Raw genomic sequence first — 22,928 nt, forward strand, 5'->3', positions numbered from 1 at the left:
ATTTATTTTTTTGCAAAACTTTAGGTTTATATTTAATTTAATTTAATTTTATATTTAATTTTATATTTAATTTAATTTAATTTTAATTTAATTTAATTTTATTTATTATTATATATATATTTTTTGCAAACCTTTAGGTTTATATGTATTTAGCTACATGTAAACACAAATCAAATACAATGTAAACAATATAATATACAACATCATATTATAAAAACAATGTCTCAATACTGGCATAGTGTGTTACAACACACTCAAATAAAAAGAGCATTTAGTGCATTTTCCCAAAATTAGAAAAACAGAGAGATAAGAGAGATATGAAGGAGGAAGTCTTCATCTGTTAGAGTAAGGACTCTTCACAGACGGGAAACTGATTCCTGATCAGATGTGGCATTTCAGTAATGACTGAAGAGGAAACCAGTGTGTTTGGGGACATTAAGGCTGCTGCATACACTATAGAACCTGAACTCTGGTCAGACTGTACATCTGTTATCAGTTTTACAGCTCCCCAAGCTCTCAAATATTAACAGCATAAAAAGACTGATCTGAAAACATGGCTCACATGTGCATTATTGTTTTTGGAGAGCCCATGTGTTTCAACATCATACTGTAGGTGTTTAAAATGGAAATCATGACAGCTGTAAAAAGTATTACATATACGGTTAGAGGTGAAACTAGAAACTGCCTATTGGGCTGTAGTTTTCTTTGACTAAATGTTTTTAGTCAAAACCCTCCTTTTTTCTTTTTGCTGAGTCTAGACAGACAGACAGACGACAGACAGACAGACAGACAGACAGACAGACAGACAGACAGACAGACAGACACAGAGAGAAAAAAGAATAGATAGACAGACAGACAGACAGACAATAAGATAGATAGATAGATAGACAGACAGACAGACAGACAGTAAGATAGATAGATAGACAGACAGACAGACAGACAGACAGTAAGATAGATAGACAGACAGACAGACAGACATACAGACAGTAAGATAGACAGACAGACAGACAGATATTTGACATTTTTCTGACGAAAACATGTTCTTACATGTGATAAGCACCTCAATAAGCTGAGGTATAAATCATGTCTGTAGCACAAATGCTCCAAGAAATGTTGTAAGACGAAGTGTAAGGCTTAGCTTTAGTGGTCTTTTAAAAACTTAGCAAACACTCCTAATAAAGCATCAGCAGAGGATCGTCTGCTCAAAGACTCGGGCAAACAGACGGAGGCACAAACATCACATGCATTAACACACGAGTGATCCAGCAAATGAAGAAGAGCTCTTCAATAACCAAAAACCACACAGCCTTCCTGACAAATAACCTGCACTCTCAGAAAGAAAAGATCCAAAAGCCGTCACTGGGACAAACACACACAAACTCCTGGAATCTCACTGAGATGTAGCGTGCAGTCGTTTGATGCATCAGACTAACATTTGCATTTCCTGTCAGTGTCCCTGTTCCCTCCATTAACCACAGAAAGCTTCAGAGACGCGTGTCTTCACAGCAGAAGCAATCAAAGCTCCTAGTGAAGACTGTCCTACTGGGATCTGCAGCTCCACACCCAACAGAGCTCAACACAGTCAGGAAAACAGCATTATTTAGAAGAGACCAAAAGATAAAAGTGTGTGTATTTAATGAAGATTTCATACTTTTTTAAAGACACCCATAATAAAGAAGAAGAGCAAATGGGAGTCAAAATGAAAGAGGACTCATTTAGAGTTTCATCAGTATATGGAAATAAAATCGGTTTGATTTTATTACTTCAATTGTTTTCTATTCAAACACCTCCTGGTTTTTGCATTCAGATTTGCCAACATACTCAGATTTTCCTGCAATCACAGGATCTGAGTATGAACCCAATCATCACCAGTTGTCTCATTTGTGTCTATTTTATGTTTTAGGAGAAACATATGAAACAAAATTAAACTAAACTGAATTGAGAAGTCTATTAGGTCTCATGAGCAACCTTTGAATAAAATACAACACAAAATAAAATTCAGATTTTCACGACAGATCAGTCAGTAAGTGTTATTTTAGTATCTCTGATATATCAGTTTTAATTAATATTCTGCTTTTTGTTTATATATTCTATTTTAATTTTAGGTAAAGATTTAGTTATTTTATTGTGTGTTTTTGTTAATATTTTTATTTTTAAAAATGTATATATATATATTTTTTTTTTTTTTTTAGTTTTAGTAATTTTAGTACATTGTTAAATTAAATGAGAATGAGCAGGGAAGCTAGCTGAAATATATATTTATAGTTATGTTTTATTTCAGTATATTTAGAAATTGATTTTTTATGGTTTTAGTTAACTATAACTAGATGGTCAGAAATGAGTCCAAATCAAATCAAGTACTTTTTGTTCTGGATGGACCGACTGACATTCATTTATTTACATGATATGCAGAGACTGTTAAGACTCCAAACTATTATGTGTGTCTAATTATTGATCATGTTATATTACTTATATTGATTAGAAGTGCCACTTTCTGACAAGTCACTAGTATGAACTATGAACCATATGATTACAGGTGAATAATTATACAAGCGTAATAACTGAGGCCGCTCTTGATGAATGCGCTGTGAGACTGTGCTGGTTATGTAATGACAGACTCCTGACTTATGTAACAGGGTTAGGGGTTAGGACAGAACAGACAGAACAGCCAAAAGAGTAGAGTACAGTAGAGTAGAACATGTAAAATAATACATGATTCACTTCTTATAAGAGAAGCAAAACATAACTAAACTAATCCTATTTAGCTTGAGAGCGCTGTGAAATTTCATAGTCATATTGTGAAGAAAGTATAATTAAATCAAGCAGATAAATAAAACCGTATATAGAGCATTATTATAACAAGTGTCATTTAAACAAACACATCATACAAAGCATCATGAAAACCATGCTCATGTGATGAACTAGAGCTGTGATTGCTTTGTTAGGACACCTGTGTCAACAATAAACCAGTCAGGTCCACAAACTTTCACAAGACAAATTAAAAACTAGGACATGACGTCATGCCGACATCACAAGGCAGCCTGCTGAATGAGAACGAGAGAGAGCAGGTGCTGTTTAATCAAACTCAACTCCTGCTGATAGATATTACTCAACAACACACCACACCACACAAACACGCTCAACACAATCCAAAGCCAGCGCTCAGACCCAAACCAGCAGAAAGAGTACAAGTCCAAAATGTTCCCAGATGACAGTTCTCAGAGTCACAGCAGGTCATTGGTCAATGTTTAATTAAAAGTTCATTTTCCTCCAGACTGTGTGAAGATTACAGAACTAGACAGCAGAGTCAGTGCAATAAGAACAGTCCAGAACAGTGATCCTAACCACAATTTAAGACGATTCATTCAAAAAGCGATTTTAGTAGGGCTGTACTGCAAAGACTTAAACTAAGACATACATAAAATGCTTTACCTATTTATTAATGCTAACTTATTTAAATCGGGTGGATGTTAAAAGATGAAAGGAAAATCAACCTGAACAGACAAGTAAATAATATAAAATAAAATAATGAAATAATGTAAAAAATAATAAAATAACATGAAAAGAACAGAAAAGGAAAAGAAAAAACAAAAATAAAATCAAGTAAAGAAAAGGAAGTAATAAAATAAAAAATGGGAAAAATAATATAAAATAAAATAGAAATAACAAAAGAAAAGAAAAGAAAAGAAAAGAAAAGAAAATATGAAAAGAACAGAAAAGACAGGAAAATAAAAAACAAAAATTAAATTAAATAAAGAAAAGAAAAGGAAGTAATAAAATAAAAAATGGGAAAAATAATATAAAATAAAATAGAAATATAAAAGAGAATAAAATAAAATATGAAAAGAAAAGAAAAGAAAGGAAAAGAAAAACTAAAATTAAATAAAATAAAGAAAAGAAAGTAATAAAATAAAAAATGGGGAAAATAATATAAAATGTAATAGAAATAATAAAATAAAAGAAAAGAAAAAGAAAAAGAAAAGAAAAGAAAAGAAAATATGAAAAGAAAAGAAAAGAAAAGAAAAGAAAGGAAAAGAAAAACAAAAACTAAATTAAATGAAAAAAAGGAAAAAATTAAATTAAAAAACGGGGAAAATAATATAAAATAGAAATAGAAATAATAAAAGAAAAGAAAAGAAACATGAAAATAAAATAAAATAAAATAAAATAAAATAAAGGAAAGGAAAAGAAAAAACTCAAATAAAAGTAAATAAAGAAAAGGAAGTAATAAAAAATGGGAAAGAATATAAAATAGAAATATAAATAGAAATAATAAAAGAAAAGAAAAGAAAACATGAAAAGAAAAGAAAGGAAAAGAGAAAACTAAAATAAAAGTAAATAACGAAAAGGAAGTAATAAAATAAATAATGGGAAAAATAATATAAAATAAAATAGAAATAATAAAAGAAAAGAAAAGAAAACACGAAAAGAAAAGAAAAGAAAGGAAAAGAAAAAACAAAAATTAAATTAAATAAAGAAAATGAAGTAATAAAATAAAAAATGGGAAAAATAATATACAATAGAAATAGAAATAATAAATGAAAAGAAAAGAAAACATGAAAAGAAAAGAAAGGAAAAGAAAAAACTAAAATAAAAGTAAATAAAGAAAAGGAAGTAATAAAAAATGGGAAAGAATATAAAATAGAAATAGAAATAAGAAAAGAAAAGAAAACATGAAAAGAAAAGAAAGGAAAAGAAAAAACTAAAATAAAAGTAAATAAAGAAAAGGAAGTAATAAAATAAATAATGGGAAAAATAATATAAAATAAAATAGAAATAATAGAAGAAAAGAAAAGAAAAGAAAACATGAAAAGAAAAGAAAAGAAAAGAAAAGAAAGGAAAACATGGAAAGAAAAGAAAGGAAAAGAAAAAACAAAAGTACAATTAAATAAAGAAAATGAAGTAATAAAATTAAAAAATGGGAAAAATAATATAAAATAGAAATATAAATAATAAAATAAAATAAAATAAAATAAAACATGAAAAGAAAAGAAAGGAAAAGAAAAGAAAAAAGAAAAAGAAAAGTAAATAAAGAAAAGGAAGTAATATAATAAAAAATGGGAAAATAATATAATATAAAATAAAATAAAAATAATTTAAAAAAAGAATAAAATAAAATAAAATTAAATTAAATAAAAGAACTGCTACTACACTGCTATTTCACTGTTCTGGGTTCTGAAAGTATATTTCTCAGAGATACAGAGATCTTTCTACAGAGATATTTCAGAAAGTTTTAAACTGTCTGAATGAAGACTTTACAGAAATTAAATGGCATTGAATGAAACTCTACTGTTAAATATGGAAGTCTGTAAAAAGGTAATTGCGACTTTTTATCTCACAATACTTTTTCTTGCAATGACGAGTTTATATTCAATTCAGACTTTCAGAATTTGGGATATAAAATCGGAATTGCAAGAAAATATCTCAGAATTACAAAAAAAAAGCACAATTACCTTTTTTTTTTTTAATTTTATTTTCTGGTGGTGGAAACAAGTTAAGCACTGGACTTTACTAAGCACATGCAACAAGCTTTATGTAGGGAGTTTTTTTTGTTTTTAAATGTCACTGAGCATCTAGTTCTGGTCGGTGTTCAGCAGATGTGTTCAGTCTGCTTCCTCGTCCGCACCATCTGCTTGGCAAAGTATCAGGTCTCCGTAGCGATCGAGAGGAAAGGTGGGTTGCTAGGTGATTTGGGGTCTCAGAAGGAGAAGATCACGCGTCAGAAAGGACATAAAGGTCACATGGGCTTGATGTGAAAGGTCTCGCAGATTGCAGGGCTTTATCACTCTCTAAACAGTATTAAGAGCCTGTGTGTTCTCACGCTGAGGATCGCAGGCAGACGAGCCACTTCGACACATACAGGTGCAAAACAGACAACACAGCAGATACAACAGACAATCATCTAAGCTGTCCGAACACTGCTTTCCATCGAGTTTCATCTCCATTTACAATATCACAATCGCAAATGATTCCTTGTGAAGCGACACAAATATCAGACCCAGTGATATCCAGAACTCATAAATAGAAGATATCCACATACATCATCATTTTATGTTATAAGACATGAGAGAACCAATCATATCCCATACAGCAAGCAAATAAATAAATAAATACATACATACGAAATATATTTTAAATATATGCTAAATATGTGTTGTAAACAGTGAAGCTCATTGAAAATATTTTTGAAACTGAAAATATATTTAGTTTCAATCTTCATATACCAAAATATTTTTCAAAATGCATCAAGAAAATACATTTCCAATCTTACAGTAACTTTAACATTTAGGCTAAATGTAATAGCCTACTAGAGATCAAAACTAGATTAATAACGACATAATAATAATATTTAAATTTTTAATATAGTGTAATATTGTCTTTTTATAACATTCTAAGGTACGTTTCTTGCTGATTTTCTTCAAATGTGACAAGTTCATGTTAGTTTTTGTTCAAATGTTACATATGTCAATGCATTTTCTTGGAGTGAAATTTATGGAGGACAAAATGTATATACAATATATTAAATGTTTTTAATAAAAATATTAATAATTTACATAAATATATTTTGAAACATATTTTAGCAAACATATTTCTTGCCGATTATTTTGAAATATATTTACAAATACACAGATTTTGTACAGATATTTGAATGCATTTAACGTGATTAATATTTGAAAGCTACGGCTGAGATTTTCATGAAATAAAGGCTGAAATTTCAGTTTGTTCCTCAGACAAATTTGTTGTATTACTAATCGTCTGTTCCTGCCTACTGTCTGCTTTTTCCATTTTTGGAAAAGATCATCAGGAACATTCTTCAAAACATCTCCTTTTGCGCTCTACAGAAACCCAAATGGTTTCAAATGTGTTGGGAAAGACATGAGGGAGAGTAAATAATGACATAATTTTCATTTCTGGGTGAACTATCACTTTAAACATGATAGTAAAAAAAGAGGGTGTGTTTGTCAGTGTGAGTCGACTGTGTTAATAATCCACTTCATGCCACTGATATCAACCTCAGTTTAACATGTAAATGGACACACACACACACACACATTATAATAACTACCATCTGAGAGACAGCTGCTGTGCTTTAGTAAAACTCATTTCACTTGTAGCATTTTAAATTATTACAACTTACAACAAATAACAGGAAATAACACATGCAAAAAACAGTTTTCAGTCTTACAGCAGAGTGCTTAACTTGTCTCCACACCAGTGTGATCACAGAAAACCGGCTCATACATTCTGTCAGTAAAGTCCTAATATCCTCTGTCTCTCTCACACACACACACACACACACACACACATAGAGACCATTATACTACACTTGGATTATAGAGTCAAGCAAGAAATAGAAACGATCAGATGAAGCTCACTTACACGACTGCTCTCTTTGAAAAGTTTAAAACTCATCCACTTTGGCATGACGACTTATCTGTCCTCTTTCCACGACTATATCTGCCCTTGCTTTCTCTCTCTCTCTCTCTTCTCCCTCCCTCCCTCCGTCTCTCTTTCTGAAGCGTCTCTGATTGGCTGAGTTCAGCGTTCAGTAGAGGTTAAAGGCTCAGTAATGCTGCTCTTCTCATTAGTGAACACCTTTGGTTGTGTCTCACGTGTGTGAATAAATAAATAAATAAACTAACTTTATTAAATTTTTTAAATCATTTTCTAATTCTATTAAATGTCTTGAAGTTCACAAACTATGACTTTAGTGTATACATTAATTTTACGCATTGCATTTAAGGCTCATTTTGAGTATAAAGTTTGTGCTTTCTGCAATAATTATTGCAAGTATAATGGTTTAGTTGATTTTTTGATTTTGTTGATTTTTCATATTGGGTGTACTTTAACCATTGTGACGACAACTTTCGGAAACATTTAAAGCCTTGTTTCCACCGAGTGGTACGGTACAGTACAGTGCGATTCGGGACTGAACACCCTGATCCGGCTTGCATTTCCATCGTCAACAGTACCCTCACTCGATAGGCGTGGTGTCTGCCGGAAAGTAGCGATCGACGTCATTCTTGTGCGAAGAAGAATGCATGATATTGTGTGTAAGGGAGTGAAAATATTACATTCTAAACTACACTGTTATATTTTTTGTGTTTGCACATTCTGATGTAAACAAGCCCAACACGTATGAGCAGCAACCCTTGTGTTGTCACTCCCCTTGTAGTACGCGCAAGTGACGATTCTCTGTCAACCAATCAAAGTTCTGCAGTGAGTCTAGCTCCACCCTTTAGGTACCGGACTACTGTGCTAGGTACCCCAACGGAAGGGTCCCAACAAAGTGGTACAGTTCGCTATTTTGGCACCATTCACATCTTCTGAGAAAGGAAATGGAAATAATTGCGTACCGCACTGTACTCTACTGCTCGGTGGAAAACGAGCCATACATTTGCGTGCAAAACAATCCTGCACCCTGTTCAGGTCGTCACATACAGAAGTACATACCGTACAAACTAATCTGACATGAACAGTTAGTATGTGAATACCTTGAAACCAATAGCACATGGTTTCTATCTCAATGTAAGAATGACTGTGTGACTCTTGCTGATGCGAGTGATTTAAATCAAAGACATCTGTCACAACTCACATTTGCTTTTAAAATAATTCTTTAGCCAAAGGGGGAAAACTGCATATTTTAATGAAAAATCTGAATACGGTTTTATCTTCAGATGAATCCAGCAAGAAATATCTAATGCTGTATGATGGTCTTGTGACATGCATTCAGCACTGAGCTGTTCGAATAAAAGCATCATTATGAAGTATAATGAATGTGATTTCCACAACGTACAGTAATAAACAGACCCTGAGCTGTTGTGAGTGAATGAAGGAAACTCTAATTTCACAGACACAGACGCACTCGCGGACACACGGACACACAGACACACAGACACACAGAAACACAGACACACAGACACACAGACACACAGAAACACAGACACACAGACACACAGACACACAGAAACGTCGTTCTAGCTGTTTGATTGGGAAAAGGGCGTGGAGGGGTCTTGTCTTTATGTTATCTGACTAAAAACTATTACTTTGAACTTATATTATTACATTATTTATTTAAAAAACGTAGAGTGCCTTAAAAATAATTATCACAACTAGCACTTTAACCCTCTTAGGCTGTTCTTTGGATGCTTGTGTTAATTTTTTTATCTTATTTACCCCAAGTTTTTAAATAATTGCACTTGGCAGTTGGGCAAGACCCTTGGCAGTAGGGCTGTGCGATATGGACAAAAAAAACCTATCGCGATTTCTTTGATCAATTTTATATGCACCACAGACGGAGTGTGTGGACCTGGCGTTACGTTTGTATGCCCGCCCGGTCTGTTCTGTTCTCGTGCTGCATTCAGATTGGTTCGGATAGCATACTGCGGGAGGTCGGGGGCGTGGAAAATCATGCTATAAAGCGATTTAGAAATCGCGCAAGCTCAAATCGTGATTTTATGACGATTTCGATTAATCGCACAGCCCTACTTGGCAGACCCTTTTGGTGTAACCAAACCCTTTCTTTTTCTTTTTTTAATGAAATAACACCAATTTCCTTTAAGTAGAAATAATAAAATTATGCACTTCTTTTGGGATTTTAGATTTCAGCATCATTTGTTGTATATATACAGTATATTATACAACACATTAAAAATTGCTCTGTGTTAGGCTCTTACTTATTCATTCCCAATGGTAAGTTAATTTTGACAGTGAACAGCCAAGGTGTTAAACCTTTCAAATTATTTATTCTTTTTATTTATTTTTTTCAGTCACCAAGTTTTGAAGTGAGGAAACATTTTAATGAAGGACAAAAAAAATATCCGTTCCAAATTTACTGTGTGGCCTAGGAGAGTTTAAGAGGATAAGAGGGTTTTAGCATGCGGACAGAAGAAAACCAGTATACAAAAGAAGAAAAAAATCTAGCTAAACTCATTTGTCAACCATAATAAACAATCTGTTGGTTGCTGGATGATTATTCAAGTAGTCAGCCATCATGATCCAACCCAAAACAATTTACTGCATTCGGAGACTCCACTGGCTCATTATAAAGTCAATCTATGTCACACATACACTATTAAGGCATTAATATATTCTGCTGCTTCCTCTTTTACAAAACAACACAAAAACCCAGAGAACAGTCAACATTTAGTTGTGTAGAATTCAAACAGAGTAAGTGCACTACACAGAGTATATTCAGATCCTACCAGGATCTTCTGCTCTCAGAGGAAACTGGAGAAGGAAATGATACTCCTCCAAACAGAGTCAAGAGTTGGACCACACTCACTCAAAGACATGTTCTCCTCTGAGCAAAAGCAAGTCACAGTGATGTGGTCATCACCAAAACGAACAAACCTCACAACACAAACACGCACAACTCATAAAACACAACAAGCTATTATGAAAGTGCCTGAAAACACCAGCACAAACACGTGCTGTTTGGAGGACATGTGTTCACTGTGTCTTACTTTGATTTGATAGGGCGCCTCATAGCTCCTATGAGGGCTGAATCCAGCACACAGTTTGAAGAGGCTTTTCATGGCTGAACATGACTGTTTAACATCTGTTTACTGCTCACGACCGCTGTGCTCATCCTCTGTGCTGGAGCATGACAGCCCCTGCTCCATAACTAAAGCAGGGAAACCCTGTGTGACATACACCTGTCAATCACTGATCACCTGACCCTTCAGGGGGTGGAGTCTGGAGTTTGGGTCTGGAAAGATATGCTTCGGATCTGCATACTAGCACACTACTCTTTGGTGATGTTTACATGAACTACTAAAACGGAACTACACTGAACAAAATTATAAACGCAACACTTTTGTTTTTGCCCCCATTTTTCATGAGCTGAACTCAAAGATCTAAGACTTTTTCTATGTACACCAACACAATCTCATTGCCTTCATAACTATTTGAAGTTTTGGCAAATCCTTATTCCCATATGGTCACATTTTAACAAGCGAATTGAGCTTGCATGAGGAGAGACACGATGGGAAATGTTTATACATGAACATAAGCCTCCTGCATTGTCATGCATAAATGGGTATGAATATTCATGAATGTAGTGTTTTGTCTCATTCTTTCTACAGATTTACATTTAGCCATTTAGCAGATGCTTGCATCCAAAGAGACATACAAATGATTTGATCGCAACAAACAAAGCAGAATCTACAAATAGCAACGTTTACAACTGCAGCAGCATTTTGAGAGCTGAGATTATTATTGCATTATGAATTAATTCAGCGTTTCATTTTTAGGACTGGAATAGTGTGTGTGTCTGACCTCTTGCTGTTGTTGCGGGGTTTGGCTGGGGTTTTGGGAGCATGGATCGGTTCCTTTAGCGCCCCCTTCAGGTGAATGATTCTCTCCTGAATGACCTCTCGGATGTTTTTAATCCATTCTTGCTTCACCTCAATACTGGATGCCTGACACAGACACAGTCATGCACATTACAAACAGAAGATTCCAACAGGACGACACAACAATCATGAAAAAAGCAGGACATGTTAATGAAAATCTTTGCTCACATGCAATTTCACTGACTGGAACATGCTTATGAATACGTACCACTCTAATAAAAGTAATTTATTAATAATAAAATGATGTAATGTACCTTCAGGACAGTCTTGTTGTCGGATGAGGGTGTGCGTCCCACCCACAGGGCAAATTTACACGGGTCTCCTTCCACATGTTCTGTCACCCCCAATTCAGAAGTCTGCAAATGCAGAAAAATCAGAACATCACACACAGATATTAAAATGAATTCAGTATGCATGGAAATGTATTTAATGGCATAAGAGTATGGAGTATTTAAGACTGAGATAACCTAAGAGTGAACTTTACTGAAAGCGGAACTCTAATAAATTTGTCTGACAAAATTGAAAGCATTTCCTCAGTAAAATCCTAAGCAGAGTCTTAAAATGTGTTTGTGAGACAATTCCAGATGACCAGAGAAAAAAGCAAAGGCACATCTGGATCTGTTCACAGGCATACTGAGCACAGAGAGAGGGGTGACAAACGCCCCATCTGGTCCACACACCTGCACGGGCTGCTTCCAGGTATGTGTGGAGACACTTAACAGAGTTGCACAATGCGGTAAAACAGAATTCAGACATAACTGTGTTCATGTCTGACCCTCCCATTATTAATTATAATCAATATTAATTAATTTATTCATTCATTTATTTGAGAAATAACTATATTATATGCTTTTTTATATTTATTATATTTAGAATTTAAATCATAATATAAATTTTAATTAAGGCAGAAGTTTTTTTTTTTTAAGAAATAGCCACACATTATACAGATATAATGTTACTCGCTTCATGACAGTTTTATTATTATTTCATGAATTATAAATTTAGCAGTTTTGAAGGACTATGGCATGTAGAGGTTTGTTTTTAGTTTTCAACCAATTTTAAACAATGCCTTTAAAACTTACAAATAAATCTGGGCCATTTTTTTTTACAAAACCTCATCCATATTGGATAACTTTACCTTAGTGACATACATATTTTACATATTTTCAACAACAATATGCAATAAAAGACAGAATACCAAATGTCTCGAACATTTTGTGGACTTTTATTTTGTAAAGAAATTAATACTTTTATTCAGCAACAATGTGATTAAATTTGATTAAAATTGACATGTATAATTACAAAAGGTCTATATTTCAAATAAATAAATCCCTTTCTATTAAATTTTCACTATCTCAACCATTAATTAAATATTCACATAGAAAACTTATTTTAAATTGTAGCAAAATTTCACAATCTTACTGTATTTACTGCATTTTTGATCAGGTAAATGCAGCCTTTGTGAGTATAACATACTTCTCTCTATTATCTTAACAACTTCTTAACATTCAAAAATCTTACAAAACCCAAACTTTTGAATGGTAGTGTATGTGATGAATGTACGTGAGATGCAATGAAAATGCAGTGACATTGTGTGTGTGTGTGTGTGTGTGTGTGTGTGTGTGTGTGTAGACTGAGTGATATAACTAAATACCAGTAGTTTGTTCTTGTAGATGTATTTGGATCGTCCCGCTGAGTCTTTGATTTCTTTGCTGAAGACGAGGGAGATCTCGAAGAGGAAGAGGTGGCGGTCTCGTCCCTTACGGATCAGAGATTTGGGGTCCCACACCTGGAAGGTGTCCTGCAGGATGAGTTCACCCTGAACATCCAGATTCTCATCAAAACCTGACGGAAGAAAACATCACGCCAGAGGTTGAAGGTTAAGCGGATCAGTGGAAAAGACTCATAAGTGTGTGTGTGTGTGTGTGTGTGTGTGTGTGTGTGTTTGTGTGTGCGTGTGAAACTTCTGAATCCCATCCATCACCTGAGCAGGACTGGAGCGCAGCTGCACACCATCCACGATCAGCAGCTGTTCACAGGATAAAACACACATCACACACACTGATGCAGCTCAACACACCTGCTCTAGACCATTATGGGATGATTTTGAACGAGTGTAGGTTCACTTATCGTGATCTAATGACTTAAGGAAGCCCAAACTTGTGCGTGTGTGTTTGTTTGTTTGTGTGTGTGTGTGTGTGTGCGTGTGTGTGTTCGGTGGTGTTGTACCCTCAAGCATGCTGACGTGCATGGCGTCGTTGGCTCTCTTTGGCACACTCAACATGACCTCCAGCCCGTCCTTAATTTCACCTTTACCTTCTTCACAGCAGGACAGCAGCTCCTGTAAGCACACACACTGTACTGTACTGTACTGTACACACTACACAGCATCTGACCTTCTTAAAAACACACGATACCTTGAGCAGCAGCTGGTATTTGGTGATTCTCTGCACAGGTTTGATGAGGTATGATGATATAGAGTAATTTTAAGTCTGCTGAAAAAACAAGACTCTTCTATTTATCATTCTGGGATTAACTCAATTGTTGATTGGTGTGAGAAAACAGAGGAAATCATTTTTGATCCTAAGGGTATTGGAGATCATATGCCTGTATTTGTTCACAATCAAGAAATTACACAGGTGCAACCATACAAGTATTTAGGAGTGCATATAGATAAATATCTCATGTGGGACACTCGTGTTAATTGGGTTTGTGCTAGCTAATGAATATGCTAGCTAATGAGTCTATTACAAATTTCCCCTTCTGAGACAATAAAGTATATTTCATTTAATTTCACTGACCAGCTGAATACAGTGACATGCTCAGGGTCAGAGACTCACTGACTCCATCTACTGACCACTTCATTGTGCTCTGATGAGTAATTTCATTTCAGCTACATTTACTTTAGTTCAATAATATTTTAAAACATGTGGGCAATTTGCTGAAGATATAAAATAAGACAAAATATATTCAGAGTTATTAAATTATTGATTGAGAAAACTCATCTGTACTTACGTCAAAAAAACTCCCAGCATGCTCTAGGATGAGCTGACTGGAATCTGGTTTGTTTTTGCAGTATGTCACGTAAATATTAAACTTATCAGCCTGAAACACAAGCACATAAGCTTTAATTTACCAAAATTAATTAATTTAATTAACATATCAAAGGAAAACAGAAAGAGCTTCCATATAATATTCGCAGCGTTTATTGATTGTCATAATTCTTGCTATAAAAAAAAATCAGTTAGCTGGATCTGAATGTCTTAAGTATGTCCTAATAGTTTATGCATATGAGCAAAAATAAAATAAAATAAAATAAAATAAAATAAAATAAAATAAAATAAAATAAAATAAAATAAAATAAAATAAAATAAAATAAAATAAAATTAAATTCTGAATAAATAGGGTTTAGGGTTAGTTGCTTGTAATTATGTATAATTAACTGCTATTATTATAGTAGGTACATATAACATGGACACTGTAAAATAAAGTGTTACTATAAAACAATGTTTTTCTCAATTGTTTGTTTAAAAAAAACACATAAATTGTATGAGATGTTAGGTGCACAACAACATAAATCGTTTCCTGAGCAAATGTAATGACATGCAGGTGCTTTAGAAACACTCACCCATGTAACAAAGCAATGGCCCACATCCTCGGGTAACTGCTCATAATTGATCAGCTCTTTCACGAATATACTATAACACACACAAAACAACATGCAAATGAGTCCTAATCACTGCATTTCCATAACACAAGCGATACACAATTTGCATATGTATAATTTTAATTGGAAAGCATATTAGCCAACTCTATCATCTGCAAAAACAAGAAGACAGTGCGTATTCTGATAAAAAGCATTCATTCATTAATAGTTGATTAAATGAGAGAAACTCACTTATTATGGAAGTCGTAAATCTCCTGGATGTTTCCAAAGATGATGTGCTCTTTGTTGGCGATTCCTGGAGGGATTTCCTCTACGCCGTTGGTCATCTCCCACAAATACGTCTAATAAATACATCACACGAAGAGAAGTGAGTAGACATATAGTAGGAAATTACTGTCTGCTATTAATGGCATGCAATATCTCAATGTACAGTACATGTACAGTAAAGACCTTCAGCATCTTACACAGGTCATATCATGGCAAACATGTATTTCTTCTGAAATAATGGAGTTTGGTGTACATATAGACAGAAATACAGAAGACTTAAAGGTAGAGTAGCAAAAGTGTTTAAATGTAAGAATCAGGATGTATTATTATTATTAATAAAAGTGAAACACTTACCTCTAAACATTCGTGTAAGTCCCTCACATAAGCCTTTTCTGTCTGTAACAGCTCTGCTATAATAAACCTGCAACAGTACAAAGCAGCGGTCGATTATAAGAGTATTCAGTCTGAAACTGTGATGTGTGTGTGTGTGATGTGTGTGTGTGTGTGTGTGAACTGGTTTTTGCTAAATGACCTGGTTTTAGCTGGGTTTAACTGGATTTTAGCTGTTTTTTTTAATTGAATCAGCTGGTTTTTGCTAAATCAACTGGTTTTAAATGGTTTTAGCCATTTTTTTAATAGTTATTATTATTATTATTATTATGTAAAATGATCTACATAATGATAATAATTTTTGGCTAGGTGCAGTACCTCAGAGCTGATGCCCAGCGTGTTCTCCAGACTGCAGCGGTATTTGCTCATACGCAGGGAGAAATCTCTGTAGCGCTTGTCCACTGCTGTCACCCACTTCTTCAGCTCGGTGACGTGCGTGTGCCCTTTCTCCACAAAATTATCTGCCAGCTGGATCAACATCTTCACTTTCTCCTTTGTTTGCTGTGGCACACATGGACATTATGTGTGTGAGCGTGCAGTTTGTTCATTACGCTCAAAAGAATGACTTGTCCGAAGAGTTCAAGTGGCAGCATGTGTCACACATTAGAGACGAACATGAAAAGCAAGAGGAAGAGGTGAGGGGAAGTGTTTGTGCCTCTGTACCTTGGCAGAGACGCGGAATTCTTCATATTCTCTCAGCAGTTCCTGAGTTTTCTCCACCGAGTCTCCTGGGGACGTGTGAGAGGCGAGATACACCTCTCCTGCCTCCTCGATCCACTCTAACGCCTGACACAGAGACAGACAGACTCACACACAAAGACCCAATATAGAATATTCTAATACTCTTAACAAAGTGAATGTGTGAACTAATGATCCGAATGCAATGTAATAGTACTACATCTGCCAGCACACACACACACACACACACACACACACACACACACACATATATATAATTGAGTTATGAGTAAACTCGGACAGCTCTGTAGTGTGAATGGGGAAGGTGGTAAGATTAAAAACATCAGCGTACAAATATTAAAATTTCCTTAAAAACAAACACATACCAATCTAACCTAATTTCCCATATGGCAAAGTAAATGAATGAATGTATGAATGAATAAATAAATAAAAGAATAAATAAGTGATCAATATATAGTTCAATGAAATACATTTTTGAAATAGAAAATATTTTTAGTTTCAACACTCATACTGTATACCAAAATATATTACAAAATGTATTTCAGGGGCAAGAAAATACATTTCCAATCTCAGAGTAGCAGTAGTTTGAATTTAATTCAAATGTGTTATATGTTCATACGTTTTACAGACAACAAAGTTTTTCTTCAAATGTGACACATGCAAAGCTATTTTCTTGCTTTGAAATATATAGCGCAAAACATATGTTTTATATGTTTTTAATATATTTATATTTTTAGAATATATTTTCAAAATACCCCCCCCCCCCAAAAAAATAAATAAATAAATAAATACATACATACATACATACATACATACATACATGGAATTTAAAAAGGCCAAAATTTATTTTTGAACATATTTTAGCAAATATATTTTTGGCCATTTTTTTGTGTATATTTTGAAATGCTGTATGGGTTGTTCAATTATTATTTTCTTTTTTAATAAATCTTAAGATTAAAAAATATATATATTGAAATACCTTAAGAAGCTAAATAATTATATTAAAATATATAAATAATCTTATTTAAATATTTTAAATGGGAAAACAAAAATAAGTAATCAAATCGATATTCACCATCATTTTTAAGGCTATCAATTTAATGTGATAATTTGGTACACTAATCATAAAAAATGCTAAATTAAAGCAACTTAATATTTCAAGAGTGAAATATAATATAAAATATAAAACAGCATATTAAAGTCGACATGAACTAACTGCTAGATGGAGCACAACAAAACAAAAAAGAAAGCAGAGGTCTCAAGACCTAAAACTGAACTACTTCATTTGACACAGTGTGTCACTTTGCGTCTCACAGTCTTAAAAACAGAGCATTCATTGTACAAGTCAAAGAAAAACAGCTCCGTACTATGCTGTCTAACACATGTGACCAATTATTAAAAATGATTGCAGACAGAATACAAGAATGTGCTTTCTGTACAAGACCCCCAAGTATATATACACTGTTCCAGAATGAATTGTTGTGGACTGTCAGTGATAGAATTGTTAACTGATGGACAGTCCTATTTATTATGAAACATACACTTATTCAGACAGGGTTTGCAGAACTGCTTTACATTGCCAGCTTTCTACTGAAAATTCTGTCTCTTTCATGAGCATCCTTACATCATAAAATACAAATACAACACAAACAACAACAACAACACACACACACACACACACACACGCACACACACAAACAGAAGTGTGGCTCAGTGTTTTCACCTGTTTGGTGCTGCGTTCAAACACCACATACTGCTGACACTGATCCAAACGCCGCTTCTTCATGGTCCAGAAATGCAGAACTCTGTTTTCCCTCTGTAGCAGTTCATTCAGGATGACTGTTCAAACACCACACAAACACACACACACACACACACACACGACAAATGCTTAACATGAATGAATGAATGACTGGATAAACGAAGCATGTTTTGTGAGAGAGAAGCTAAGAAATGCTGAAAATATGAAAAGATGGACACACAGTTATCAGATTCTGATAGCTTTGAAGCTCTGACCTTTGACCTGCTGCTGAGGGCCGCGCGTGTTGCTGGATGATCCCTGAGTGCTGACGTTATTCCGATGGATGTATTTCAGAAACACCTCAGCATTTCGCCTGGCCAGAGTACACGCCTGAAAAACACGGCAGACTTTACAGATCCAAAAACAGACCCTCACATGCACACCAAATTATGCCCAAATATTGTGTCTGCTCCTCTCTAAGATGCAGGAGACCCGTTTGTGACTGTTGGTAACTTCATCTGGGCTGACTGATACTGATAGAGAGGTCGCTGTTCAGTGGTGACCTTGAGAAAAGCCTCTTTCTGCTCCAGGTGTTTGCTGATGAGCGGCAGCACATGATCCGTCTCTGCTGAAGACCCCAGTTTATCATGAGCTCCACACCAGTCCTCGTCTCTGCGGTACTCCTGCTCCAGACTCTCCAGCACGCTGCACACCTGTGAATAAGCCATTCGTGTGACATTTAGCATGACGCAGGGCTCGGGAGCTAGCTGTCACTGCCGTGTCACTAGCTGGTCAGATATCATGGATATAAATAATCATTTTCTCTTCATTCAAAACTGCCACCAGCCCTTGTGAATAGAAGTACACTTCAGCATACTTAGTACTTAGTATGAAAAGTTCTTCTCCTTTATATTTAAGTGCAAACTGAAATTAAAGTTTCGGGCATTTAATTGCATGTTATTTACAATTAAATCAAAACGCATTATAGTTAAAATGTATAATAAATGAAATAATTTTAACTTTGTTGAAATGCTTTTTGGACCCACTTTAGTAGGACTTATTCTGTATTCTGTAATTTTATAATTACATTGTCTTTCGAATATGGTTAGGTAAGCTAACATAATCTAATGCAACTTAACTAGTATGCCATGTATTTTTAAATATATTTGTTATTACATCTCATGTAATGATAATGATGAAGTTGCAATTTAGTACGTTAAATATATTAAGTTTAAATATAATATCAAAATAATATGCTACAGTTAAAAATATAATAAAGTACTTTACATGTGTTTTAGTATGCATTTAGTTTGAAGTGCACTGTTAAAAATGAATAAACAGCATCATACTGTGTTTCTACACTGCAGATGTACGATGAAGGCACCCAGCATGCAATGCAGCATGAATAGAGTTTATTTTTAAATTTTTTTTTATTCTTGTTGGTTTTATTTGTGCCATTGAAATTGTTTTTGGTTAACTTTTAGCAGTTTGTGTTCTTAGTTTATTTTGTAATGTTGGTTTATGTTTTTATTTGTTGAATTGTAGTATTTTGTATGCCGAGTATTGATGCCACGACGTTTCCCAGCAGATGCCTCACTATTGTGAAAGATCCATCCACAAACAGTTATGAATATGAAATAAATTATTGATTAATCTTCATGCTTGAATAAAATCTTCACGTTCATGCTACAAATAGTTTGACTAACTTAAAGTCAGGCAATGAGCTTATTTCATATTCTAGCTTGTCGTCATTTTGACAAATGTTTTCATTTGTCACACTTCCGATCAGAATTTTGAATATGGATATACAAGGTCCAAGATCCCAAACAAATGCTAATCACTAACCACTATTATGGTGACTTCAAAACAATTACAGCAGTAAACGACTGCATTTCTCACAGTGTTAAAGACCACTTTATAATGTGAATTCACAGTAAAACAAGAGCAGTAAGTTACTGTGATGTTAGCATCATCCTGCTGTTCATTCACAGTTGTAAGAAAATGACCCAGCATGCACTGATTTCATAGTCAATTTCTGACTACAGTAATTTATTGTAAAATAATACTCTTTAATCCTGTAAATTACTGGCATTTTTTTTTTACACTGTACACTACAAGTGCACATTCAACAATTAAGCACACTTTTTTCACATTGGTAATGTGCCATTGAAACTAGTCTTGGGACACTTGACCGTCTTGTAGTAAGTCTTCTAGGGTTGAAACAGTCATATGGTGAAGTGGACTGTTGGGTGTTTCTCAGCACCTGTTCGGATGTCTTGTAGAAGGCTACAGAGGCGTTAACCAGCTTGAGTCTGTCCTCCATCTTCAGCATGAGCTGCTGCCAGTGTACTGCCACCTTCTCAGCACAGCTGCGGATGGCCTCAGGGTCGAAGTGTCCGGCCTGTAACATGATCTCGGCCTTCTGCTGCACCTGCAGTGCGCTCTGATGGGTCTTCTGAAGAGAGTTAGCATGAAACAGAGACTGCAGGGAGAGAAAAAAAGAGAGAACAGCATGTTAAATATACCTTAGCTTGGAGGGTACATTACATTAAGTCATTTAGCAGACGCTTTTATCCAAATGAGGACAATGGAAGCAATCAAAATCAACAAGAGAGCAATGATATGCAAGTGCTATAACAAGTCTCAGTTAGCTTAACGCAGTGCACATAGCAAGGGTTTTATTTTTAAGTTAACAATTCATAATAGACTATTACACAGTATGCAGCTACATAGTGTGCAGCATGTAGGGAGCACTGTGCTGGTGTTCCATTCTGAACATCGCCAATAATTCCACATGTTCTGCAAAAAGGAGGACACGTTTGAATTTAATAAACTCTTAAATCACAAGCATTAAAGGAGACAGATGATTAAAAGTGAGCAACTATTAGAGTGGATCATTTGAGCATCTTTTACAGTACACCGCTGACAGCTTTAGGTTTTCTACAGTCAAACGCCGGCCTGTGTTCTGTCTGCTGGCATTGTCATGATGAAGGAAAAAATAAATCTAACTTTAATAGTCAGCTACAGTCATTTACCAGCAGAGTTGAGCAGGTAGAACCTCGTCCAAAGCAGGAAATAGAGACCAATGCCAAATCCTGTGATAAATGACATGACTACTGTACTGAGAGATAAAGACTGATAGCAGAAAGCATGATGCATTCCTTTGCTTTGCTTGCCTGGGACAAAAGAAAAAAAAATCTGTGCTGATAGTAAATATTATTTGGCAGAATCTGGCCCTGTATCGCCAAGTTTACGCAGCGCTCTCAAAAGAAAAAGCCGTGAGCAGCTCTAGACTCTCTGTGGGTCATAAATCCTTCAGGAGAATGTTATGATCCCTGTGTGAAATTTTATGAATGAACGATTCCTGCTGGATCTGTTTGGAGTATTCTGAGAGTAATCACTTCCATACATCTCTCAGTGTTAAACTGAATGCTGAGTTCACAGAGACGGAAGGTTTTTGACTAAAAGTGAAGTGAGAGCAGAGGAGATGCGATATTATCGACTGTGCAGACACATTTTATGTTGATAGATGTTGATATGTAAATGTGAATGTGCTTTTTGAACATTTCAGACTCCATAAGCGGTCGTTCTGGACTGGCGAGGGATTTTTAGTGCATGTTTGAGTGTGTCTACATAGCACATCAAACTACTCCTGTTTTTCTTTTTCCTTTATATGACCATTAAAAAAAGAACACGAGAGATTGAAGTGGAGAGAAAGAGAGGTGGGGGAATGAACTTCAGTTATTTCATCTGTGTAAAGGTCAGGGCTGAAGCGATGTTACTATAGATGTCTCACAGATAAAAGTTATACAAAAATGTTCAGAATGTACAGAGATAGAAACAGAGACAATGAGGGATAGAGCCTGTGTGTGTGTGTGTGTGTGTGTGTGAGTGTGTGTGTGTTTACCTCTATCGCGAGCTGGAACTGCTCATGCTCTCTCTGTAGTTGTTCGGCCTCTGACAGTGAACTTGCGTTCACCATACTGGCATCCAACATAGACTCACCGTTACGAATCCAACCCAGAACCTAAACAACACGCAATACAATGAACACAACTTCAGAAATGTTTTTGTACATTTAACTGCATGCAGTATTAATTGCAATAAAATAAAAATGTATTACAGTTTACATTTATATTAATTGCATTTAGCTGAACTTTAAAGTGCTTTTGACACACTTAAGTAGAACTTAAATACATCCTTATATGCAATTTCATAATTCTAATTTCTTTGAAATATGGTTAATGTGTGCTGACAAGCATTTATGGTAAATCAAAATATACTTTAATGTCATTTCTATTGAAACTTGTACGTCATGTATTTAAATATATTTTAATTACACATTTGTAATGGTGAAGTTGCAATTTAGTACATTTAAATTAAATTATTAAGTCTACATGTAATATCAAATAACACTACAGCTAGAATTATAATCAAGTACTTTACATCTGCTTTAGTATGTTAGTCAACAACAAAATAAGTATACTTAATCTATCTATCTATCTATCTATCTATCTATCTGTCTGTCTGTCTGTCTGTCATCTATCTCTTCATATGCATTAAGTGCACACAGAATTAAGTGTTGGGTAAGGTTAGGTTGAATCATCTGCATGATATTACACTGAAATAGCGTAGCGTGCTCATAGGTAATCCTTTGATAAAAGGGGAGCGCAGCTCAGCACTACCACGAGAACCGCCCATGGAGCGAGGAATCCAACTCCTCAGAGAGAATTAAACGCTTGAAAGAAAGCACCATGCTCACAATAACCCTCAATGGTGAGGGGAGCGATGCTTCCAGAGTGTGTCG

The 22,928-nt window shown here is 34.7% G+C and overlaps 1 protein-coding gene across 1 annotated transcript in view; it reads right to left on the reverse strand.

Annotated features, from left to right (window-relative positions):
- kalrna (kalirin RhoGEF kinase a) overlaps positions 1 to 22,928 on the reverse strand; it is an 81,229-nt gene that overhangs the window by 44,370 nt on the left and 13,931 nt on the right. The window contains 18 exon segments of the mRNA XM_016559117.1: positions 7,187 to 7,321; positions 10,467 to 10,494; positions 11,281 to 11,423; positions 11,612 to 11,713; positions 13,012 to 13,202; positions 13,587 to 13,698; positions 13,775 to 13,866; positions 14,369 to 14,462; positions 14,986 to 15,055; positions 15,256 to 15,365; positions 15,646 to 15,712; positions 15,995 to 16,182; positions 16,345 to 16,467; positions 18,104 to 18,219; positions 18,397 to 18,511; positions 18,685 to 18,834; positions 20,385 to 20,603; positions 22,029 to 22,148. Of these exon segments, the coding sequence (XP_016414603.1) occupies positions 7,187 to 7,321; positions 10,467 to 10,494; positions 11,281 to 11,423; positions 11,612 to 11,713; positions 13,012 to 13,202; positions 13,587 to 13,698; positions 13,775 to 13,866; positions 14,369 to 14,462; positions 14,986 to 15,055; positions 15,256 to 15,365; positions 15,646 to 15,712; positions 15,995 to 16,182; positions 16,345 to 16,467; positions 18,104 to 18,219; positions 18,397 to 18,511; positions 18,685 to 18,834; positions 20,385 to 20,603; positions 22,029 to 22,148 (2,175 nt within the window).

This window comes from Sinocyclocheilus rhinocerous, unplaced genomic scaffold (genome assembly GCF_001515625.1).
Source record: "Sinocyclocheilus rhinocerous isolate Xijiao unplaced genomic scaffold, SAMN03320098_v1.1 scaffold887, whole genome shotgun sequence".
NCBI classification, from domain to species: Eukaryota; Metazoa; Chordata; class Actinopteri; order Cypriniformes; family Cyprinidae; genus Sinocyclocheilus; species Sinocyclocheilus rhinocerous.